A 9,966-nucleotide genomic window follows, 5' to 3' on the forward strand; every position below is an offset into this window, starting at 1 on the left:
GCCAGAACCCTTGTCAGTACAGCAGAGCCAACCCTGAGGAGTAAGGCACACAGCTTTTTCTTAGTACCATTCAGTTAAGGCAAGCACTTGGAATGAAAACATTTGGATAAGGACTAATAATAGACTTTGCAGACAGAAGTACAGTGTATAACAGCCTTGTCCTACCAGAGTGGCTGTCATAGCCACTGAAGATCCTTAAGACAAAATCCTTGCTGTTAAAAAGCTACAGCAACCATACAAGGGGATATAGATTGTAAGGCTCAGTGACACAGCCAACAGAACTGTGTGCAGGCCTCCTACACACTGCTTTGACCACATTTGCAACTGGAGTCTCTCTTTGAGATAGCAAACTGGAAAAGTAAAGACAGTTAAAGAAAGTGGGAACAAAACACCACCCCCACTGAGCAGTGTGCTCCAATGCCCCTGTACCCTTTGCTCATTAAGGATGGATCAAAATGGCAAGATGAGGAAACTGTGGCTCAAAAAAATGAAATATTAAACCTCCCCAGACTTCTCCCTACCATGCTTCATTGTTTTTTTCCACATTTGGTAAAGAAACACATAAATAGAAACATTTTAAACCTAAAATAAAATACTTTATTTCCTCCAAACAACATTTTTTCCCTTTCTTTTTAAAAAAGGTCTTTTAACACTCATTTGCAGACCAAATGAAAATATGCAATAGCCATGTAAACCAACATACCCACATCTACTTAGAAAAATACATACATCCTTCAAAACAAAAGCATACATGGATTAAAGTGAAATCTTCATGGCTGTACAATCCTGGGGGTTTCCACACCTGCAAACATGAACATACCCATGTGTACAAGAAAGGTGGCACACAACTTGGGGAACTGTTTGTTCAGGTCGTTATGCCTCAAAGCCTTTTTTTAACAATTTTTAGCAAGGAAAGGCTAGCAAATCCTGCCAGCTGCATGTTATATGAGCCTCTCCTGGCTGGTGGATAAGTTTCCTGCATTTAAATGTCTCCTAAAGGTTCTGCTTGTTATAAGCGCGTCTGCAGCCACTGGCTAATTCTTTTAGCAAATTTTCATTCTTAAGGCTTGAAATCAGCTCTGGACCCATATGGAGTCACAAGAGAGGGCTCGATGGCAATCCAAATTATTGCCTAAAGAGTAAGCAATGAACAGTCATGGGCTGAGCACTTTTCTGGCATAAACAGCTCCATTTGATCTTTCTGTCAAGTGACTGAAACACACAAAGAACTGGAACTAAGGATATCAGCATGGCATTCACAAAAATAGTTGCAAGAATGAGATGGAAAAACCATTACCAGACTTTGGCAAGGAAATTTTAATCTCAGTCTTCACTCACTAAAGTGCTAAAAAAAAAAAAGACTGATATTCAAAGGCTACAAGGTGAAATTTAGAGACGCTGGTTTAAAAGTGGGAAATAGGGACTAATACTGATAAACACCACCATTTCATACCACCCAAAATGGTAGGACAAGTCACACAGGGATTCCCCCACTTCACTACTAAGAACTAAATCAACTGTAAATTAAAAGGATGTCAAAAGACAGTTTTTACAGATGGTAACAGGAGGCTATAAGGCTCTGAGGCTTCATCTTACTGGTCAACCCTTGAATCCTTGATTCACTGGAAGCAATGTTATTCTGCATCCTAAAGCACACAGCTTTAGGTCAGAAATCAAGGTGGGTTTTTTTCCTCCTACTTTCTACGTGGGCAATATTAATCCCTTTCCATTAAGTCCCAAGTTGTTTTTCTAATAGAATACAGTTCTGCTACATACTCTACTTTTACAACCAGTAATTTGACATATTCAGCTTAAATTAAGATGAATAGACACCAATTAGTATCATTCTAATAGACTACCAGATTTCATACTAGAAATCTCTTTTTTCTTTTTTTTTGTAGAAATTAAATTGGAAAGCCAGTGGCAAGAACACACACAATCTGTGCACATCCAAATGAATCTCAATACAATACAAATTTAGTAAGAATAAGTAGCAAGTCTCTTAACTTTAATGGAACTCAACTTTAAAAAAACCAACAAACCAGCATTTTCACTTAGCAGAGTACCCAATTCATTCAACCTTCATGCAACTGATTTCAAAATGTTATGCTGTCTTAAAACAGAAGATCCAAAAAGTTCCAGAAAAATAATGTAGCTCATAGCTAATCACTGCGGCCTAGATATCAGTCCTTCATTGAAACCTGCAACAGCAGAGCTGCAAAACTAAATTTACCTCAAGTCTGCATGAATCTCAATCATGTCATAACCAACTTATTCTTTCTACCCCCTCTATCTTCCCCTGTGTGAAGCCTGAAACTCCTAATTATGAAAACCAATATCCAGTTCATCTTCAAACCAGTAAAAAAACAACTTAAAAGCAGCCAGGACACTGAGACACTTCATCAGGTGTCACCCAAAATCAAATCAAATTGGCCAAAAACTAACAGCTTCGATGAAGGCAGGAGTCATCAGACCCTCTCCACAAAGGTTAATACATTCTTCCCGTGTATTCTTACATATTCCAAAAGTCACAACAGAAATTAAGTGTCACTTCTTCTCAAAGAAATCTTTGGTCTAAAAACAGCTAGGACAGTGCAGGATTCTCACAATTAAAAGGACAAGTGTCATTCTTAACTTTGAAACTCCTGCCATTAAGACAAGAGTAATAATAAAAAAAGACCACATCCTTTCTTTTTAACAGGAACAGCTGCTGTCAAAGCATTTCTCCTGTCACCTCCCCACATCTGCCAACAGAAAAGTTCGACTAAATCGGCCATCAGGATCCACAGGTCATTGGATTTCCTTCTGTTTAGAGATCTGGCTTTCCACAGGAGTGCTTGCACACATTTCTTTGGGGATACTTCCAAACAGATGGATTATGCTTCCCCACCAGCTCAGTCTACTGTATCTTGAAGTACTGAGTCCTAACTTCCCCAAAGCTTTTCTCCTAAAAATTTATGAAAAAAGACAGATATGTCTGACAATATGGGGAATGGTGGGATGGGAGGAATCTCAAGGAAGTCTGCATAGTTTGTCAGATGTACGGAACAGACCAAGGAAAGCTTGAAAAAATAAATGCATTTTCCCTCATGGTCTGTCAGTAACCTCAGGATTTTACTTTAACTGTAAAACAATAATTTAAAAATATTAGACTAATGTTAGTAAGAAAAAAAACCAAGTTATTTAAGTACCTAGTAGATGAGATGCTTCTGGCTACTCATGCCTCCATGGCAGAATATCACAGTGTAAGCACACCCATGCACTTGAAATATCTCATTTACCCCTGCTTCAGCACAGTGGGAGTTTCAGAAGCATTAATCACCTCTGAAACAGTGGCAGAGATACAGGGGTGTCTTTCGTGGAAAATACCTTTATTCTGCTTTTTGTTTCACATAAAGATGGCTTTTACAGGTGATCTTTGATACTGTCTCATCATCCATTCTTCTACAGCATTTCTTCCCCCCTTCCTTATTTTGTTTTTCAGCATTTGGTTTTTTTCTTTGGTGAAAGTCATCTGTGGCATTGCTTGCACTCGAGCTTACAGGTTCAAAAAATGATTTACAGGAGAAGCTCTTACTGCATGTTATCTCCCAGTCTGTAGCCTCTGTTCCCTTCCTTCCTGGTTTGAGAGGAGCATGACTCAGCTCACAGCAAAAAGAGCAAGTTCTATTTAAATAAATTAAAATGGACAATGACCAATCCCAGAAGCTTTTGTTAGGCAGCTTCTATTTATGTGCAACTGTAAAAAGCAAGATTTTTAAAAAATGTTATGAATTAGACCTGAGCCACCAACTCATTCACCTATCATGTTATTAAATAAAAAATGAACTGTTAAATGCACTAAACTCTGCCCCAATCAACATGGCAAGAAAGCCTATTAAATGTGCAGCACCTCCAGACAAAACAGTTTTTCAGCAGTGCTTTTAATCCCTTACCAGTAATCAATTATCCTTCAAGCTCCAACACCATACAATTAGAAATGCTTCCAGAAGGTGACTGGTAATTCATCAGGAGACTACATTTTCCTTCTTACTAACTCACTCTTTTGACCTTTTTCTGCAAGATCTTGCACATATCAACAGCAAAGCCATTTTTCCTTTAAACATCATTTCTCCCTCTGAGCAGGTTTTTTCCACATATACTACAAACTTAAAACTAAATGTTAATATACACAATTTAGGCCTCAAAATTTAGCTCTCAAAGGAGCAATATGGAAAATAAAATTTGACTCCCTTAAAGGAACAGTCAGTTACCAATTTCATCATTTTTATCCTTAAGGGGAACCAACTGAAATCTTAATCATACTTTTCCAAATAAAGTATTTCTTCAGCTTAATGCTTCTCCAGTGGTACCCAAAGCATTCCTTGATACACAAATCTGTGCACGATCATGTTTTTAGCCTGAAAAACATTAGGAGTTCCTCATTAATAGCTGCTGCCATAGACAGAAGCAAGTCTTCACTTTCAGGAGTCTCAAATTATTCTAAGGAAGACCCAAAAGCCACTTAAAAATAACATTATAACAGCCCATTCATTGATGGGGAGACAAAGCCATACAATAACCTGTCAAAAACCATACAGCCTGCTGCTCTTTGCATAAACAAAATGAAAACCCAAGAGCATCTTTGCCTGGACACCTCTGCTACTGCTTGCAGGCAGTCATTTTCAACCCAGCCTTTGTGAGACAGCTGCCTGCTCACAACACACTCATCCCTCAAGTCTTTCATCAGGCTTGCACGCTGCTGAACGTTCTGGCCCGAATCTCACATTTCAGCTTCTACAGACCCTGGAAAAGTATGCAGGTGCATCAAAGCTCCCACATGTTGGTCCACAGAAGAGGGCTAATGTCACACAACAGCATCCCCCATTGTCTGGCCTGATGCAAGACATATAAATCACCATACCACCTCTCATCATGAAGGCACAGTTCTGACCTAGGTGGCACACAAATTGACTCAGGGAGAGCTGTGACAGAGGAGAAAGTTTCTCCACTGCAATCACTGTCCCTCCCAAGTCCCCCAGCCCTGAGATTAAGCCTCAGGTTTCCGTACAACAGGACGATATGGTGCAAGTGGGATTGATACCTCAAAACATCCTCCCAACACTAACAATGTCACACCAAGGTTTTACAGTTAAAGTTACCTTCACATTAACAATGTTTTTAACACCTTCTACCTGCCTGTGAAACAAGGTCTAGCAACAGCAACTCACTCAACTCTAGAGTTATTCTAAAGTGAAATATTACTAGTCATTTGCTGCTGCTTAGCTTGCACAATCAAGTGGAGTTGTCTCTTTGCAATGGCTGTGTTCAAATCCCATAAGAACTCCAACAGTTTGCCCTGGAGGAGATCCTCCATAGGCACAAACTGCAAAACTTGCTGGGGAGAGTCCATATCTAATAAAGAGCTCATTAGTTTCTTCAGATGCTGCAGATATTCAACAACTGGATTTGGGAGGCCTCGGTAACCAACGCACAGCAAAGCAGCGCTAGTCCTTAGTGGTTCATGGGAGGTCGGACAAGCAAACGTGATATATCTGAAACAGCAATGCAGTATAAAGACCAGGCCAGCTGTGAAGCGTGTAAAACAAGAAAGAATAGGCAAAATCAATGCATCTCCCATTGTAAGCTGATTCAATGAATGCAGAACACACTCCAAAAGCTGTTGCTGGTACTTTGGTTCTCCATCATAAAGCAAAGAGAAGCTAAAAGTCAGCAGTGTGGCCGAGTCCAGGAGCTTTATTTCCATACTGGGTTGGTTTTCAGTATCACAGAGGGATGGAAAGTCCACCACAAGGCACTTGAATTTGTCACTGCATCTTTCATTTAGGACTTCCTGATGACTCCGGGAAAGATCAGACACTTCTGCCAGTATCAGTTCCCCAGGAAGAACTTCACAGGAGTGACAAATCTGCAGCATTTGTCTGCTTTTCAGCCTCCCCCCTACCAATTCATTCATAGCTTCATTAAGATTTTCGAAGACTTGACCATCACAAAATGGAGAACATTTTACCACTGGTAGTCTTTTTCCTTCCAAAATGTACCACGAACTACACTCGAGGTTAGAAGACGATCCTTCCAAGATGCACATTTTACCAGCATTATTTAAACTATGTTCTTCAGCCCAGTGATCAAAATGGCCCTTTGCCACTTTATCATTCCATGTCAGGGTTTCCAGCATCTTCCTTTCATTGTACGTACTAAAATATTTGTTTCTTTGCCCAAACCATTTTGCATTCATGCTGCAACCAGTTTGAGATTTCTTGACAAGCCAGTTATTTCTGGCAATGGGTTTCATATGAAGTCTCTGCATGAAGAACTCTACTGCACAATCTCTTAACTTGTTCAGTTTCATCTGCTCTGCTTTTTCCATGCGCTCAAAGAGATGGATATTCTCAGAGATAGTCTCTACCTGGCACTTGTGGAAGAACATGCAACACTCTTCATGTATTTTAAGAAAAGATTCTGGCAGCATATGCTGTGGAAAAAGTGCTTTGTTGACCATTTCTGTTCCAAAGTTCTCTATCATCTTAGAAAGCAGCAGATGAATGCTTTCTCTGCCCATATAACGAAGACAAATCACATAGGCCTCCGAGTTTCCAGCTTTGCTAGTGGCTGGCTTAAAGACATGGACCTCCTCAAAAGAGCAGTTTAGCAGAAAGAGCAGGTTGGTAGAACTGTGTTCAAACAGCGTGAACATCTTCAAAACAAAGGATCCCCCAGTGCCTAGGATCATTAAAGCAGTGACCGTTTCACAGTAATGAAGGGGTGAGACAAGAGCCTCCTGTTCACCTGGATTTCCCTGGCAATCAAAGCTGCCATCAGCAGTTACCAAGTGAACTGTGGCCATATTACTTACAAAGTTCTGAAGTCCTGTTAGATGTTTCAATGTCATCACATCACCAGTGTTATCTGGGCCAAAGTGCCACCACGGCAACGTATTTGCTATAAGACGGTCATCCATGATCATCATCAGGTTGTCGTTTGCTTCATGATAGGGGTTTAGAGTATTAGCTACCCAATTCCAGTCACAAGGGACATGGTGGGATTTCAAGTAGTGATTGAGACTGGCTATAAAAGCTCCAGGTGCTTCACAGAGATGGACAGAATTCAGTTCTCCACCCTGAAGAGCTTCTTCAGGAAGAAGAGGAAAACTGCACAGGATCTCATGAAACTTGCACCACGCCTGGGTACACAGCTCAGCATTCACAGATTTCTTCACATGAGGAATTATTTTCCCCGCTTTATTGGTAAACGAGGTGTGCTGGTGCCATTTATCCAGATTCTTATCACTCAGTTGATTCTTCACTTCATTCAAAGAGTTCTTCAGAGCCAGGAGTGAGTTGAATTCCTTATGATTGCACGTAAAAGCATCACTGGGATCTGGCAGCCGCCATTCATTATTCACTGGCTTAGTGTAAGTAAACTTCTTCGCAAAGAGCTTCTCAATTTCAGAAAGAATTTCAGGACTGAACTTTTCAAGGTTTGCAGTCTGGTCAACACAAGGCTTCTTACATTTGTTCATTCTTGGATTGATTCACAACCTGGAGAATAGCACAGGAGAAGAAACACTGTCACTCCAGTCATACATATATATGTATATAAAAATAGACAAAGCTTTTTTAAAAAAAAATTCTCCTGTTTAACCTCTGTATTCCAGAATGAGAGAAATGCTTCACGGAATCATGCACCAATGAGGAAAATAAATGAGGACTATCCTGAATAAGGCTATTTGGAAATCAGGAGGTCCACAGGTCCAATCACCCTTCACGCTATTTACATAGAAAGTGAAGAAGACTTGGCTGCTGCTTTGGCTCTTTGCTGACCTCCAAATACTCTGCTCACTATATAGGTCTAAACACTTACTTACAAGTATCTCTCAGTCACAAAAGAGACCATACCACATACTACACAAATTAAATAAGTGGCCCAGAAATCTTTTAATCCGATTATAGTAGTATTTATCCAAGAGCTCAAAGTACAGAGAGCAGGGAGCCACAAGCAACAGCAGCTTTGAGAGGGAGCACAGCTGCTCCTCCTATTTCCCAAAAGCTAACACTCACACCTCTTCCACCAAACCCAGTGTGATGCTGGGAGAACCCCCTCGATAACAGCCCCTTAGCTAAAGAGACCCTGGTGAGAGGTTTCCCACCAGCCTGCAAGCAAAATCCCTTTTCTGTGCTCAGCATCACAACTCTCCGCCAGGCCCCTGCAAGTCCTTACGCCTAGCTTCCTCTACTGGAAAAATAGCGATAAATGCAAAGTGAGAAAAGACTGTTGCATCCGTGGTCAATGCTAACCGGTGCTTGATGTTAAAGAAGAAAGTAGTACAAAGCGTTGTGCTTTGAGTGGATAAAGGTGGACTAACACAAGCATACTCTGCGCAAAGCTAACGAGTCTGCTATAATCTGCTCCAGTGCACAGCACAAAGCACACAAGGCATAAGTTAGGTTCACTAACCAGAAATCAGCCAGCCAGCAATCTATTCAATACTAAGATGTTCATTTAAGCAAAATAATTTAATCAAAATTACTACAAGAGACAGGAAATCCCTCAGCATATCATTTTAATCATCCCCCAAATCATCCTATTCCCTCAGAAGCAAAATACAGTGATCTTAAGTGTTATAAAACAGTTCAGTGTGGAAAAAAATACTAGGCTAAAATTGAAAGAGTGGAGAAACTTTGGAAGCAAACAGGACAAAGAATGGCCAACCTAAACACTTTACTCCTCCTGTTGAGCCCACATAACATGTCAGGCCACAGCCCCACAACCATGGCCGTCTCCTCACATAACCATCAGCCCTCTGAGGAGAAGCACATAGTTATATACATACCAGTGAAGTTTCACCTCACTTCCCCAGTTTGACTGCCCTTCAATAAGCATATTTACTTTCATTTTCCTTTATGCAGATGTATTTTGGCTTTAATCTAGTTCCTTCTCACCACACGCACTGGGAAGAAGAGGAAAACGGAGGGAAACCCAGGAAACCACTGTGCCCTAAACCAGTTTTACTTCATTTTTAAATACAAACTATGAGCATGGCCTTTTAATTACAGCTCACACCAGCAAACCCCTAAACAAGCTATCATCCAAAGCACGACAAGGGAACAGCCAATCACCTGCTTTTTTCTTTTTTTATAATTATTTCCAGTCCCCACTGGCCTGGACTCGATACAAACCCGCTTAAGGGCTCTAGGCTCCTCCCCATCCTGCAGCTCCTCACCCATCCCAGCGCCGGGGGAAGGCCGCCGCCCCGCACATCAGACCCCTCTCCTTGGCCTAGCAGCCAGCCCCGGCACACGCTGGGGGCTCACAGGGCCGCGCCCCCCCCCACGGGAAACCCGCTCTCCCCTTCCCGCCCGCCGCCGCGCTACAGCACGCCCCCTCCGCAGCGCGGCCCTGCCGCCTCCCTCCGCCCCGGCCCCGCGTAGAGCCGCGCCCGGCCGAGGCGTCTCCCCGCGCCGCCCGCTCGCTACTCGAGGCCGCGGCTGCCGCGCGGCCTAGAAGGAACAGCTGCTCTTACCCGGCGGGCTGCAGCGGGAAGGGAAGGGAGGCAGGCCCGGCCCCCTCGCTCCGCCGCCCGGCCTCGCTACGGCCGCTCCTCGCCGCCCTGCCCTCTCCTCAGTGGGGCGCCGCAGGCACCTCCCCCCGGGCCAGGAGAGCTTCTGCTTATGTATTTATTTATTTATTAAATAAATACGACGGGTTCTTTCAGGGGCAGAAGACCTGGTGAGTCACCCATCCCTGTTACTGCTGGGAGAGGGTGAGGAGCAGCGAGGGCCTGCATTCCCCGAGCAAAGGCTGCTCAGGCAGGGCAGGAGGCAGGTCACCTGTTTGAGGCCATTTCATTCACAGGAGCTAGGAAGCAGGCTGCTTTTCACCAGAAGACTCAGCTCATTTGAGCTGGCTAGCTTTTTCAGCGGCTGGGGAGGGGGGGAGCAGAAGAACCACCTCCCATCAGTAGTG

General features: G+C 42.7%; 1 protein-coding gene across 2 annotated transcripts; it reads right to left on the reverse strand.

The window, feature by feature from the left end:
• Window positions 1-513: 513 nt before the first annotated feature.
• On the reverse strand, window positions 514-9,637 carry CMTR2 (cap methyltransferase 2). 2 transcript variants are annotated; one of them, XM_069793831.1, is made up of 2 exons: window positions 8,713-9,505; window positions 514-7,541 (listed from the first exon to the last, which is right to left on the reverse strand). In XM_069793831.1, exon 2 carries the CDS (start codon window positions 7,520-7,522, stop codon window positions 5,228-5,230), a length of 2,295 nt encoding a protein of 764 aa, XP_069649932.1. In that variant the 5' UTR covers window positions 7,523-7,541; window positions 8,713-9,505; the 3' UTR covers window positions 514-5,227. The 2 variants fall into 2 exon arrangements, with proteins under 2 accessions (XP_069649932.1, XP_069649931.1); XM_069793830.1 differs by lacking the exon at window positions 8,713-9,505 and adding an exon at window positions 9,524-9,637 and having other exon boundaries at window positions 515-7,541.
• Between the last annotated feature and the right edge of the window lie 329 nt (window positions 9,638-9,966).

This window comes from Haliaeetus albicilla, chromosome 10 (assembly GCF_947461875.1).
Source record: "Haliaeetus albicilla chromosome 10, bHalAlb1.1, whole genome shotgun sequence".
In the NCBI taxonomy this organism is placed as follows: Eukaryota; Metazoa; Chordata; class Aves; order Accipitriformes; family Accipitridae; genus Haliaeetus; species Haliaeetus albicilla.

Bases quoted from the DNA above. Each gene is read 5' to 3' on its own strand.
- CMTR2 (XM_069793831.1), bottom strand. From the start codon at position 7,522: ATGAACAAATGTAAGAAGCCTTGTGTTGACCAGACTGCAAACCTTGAA.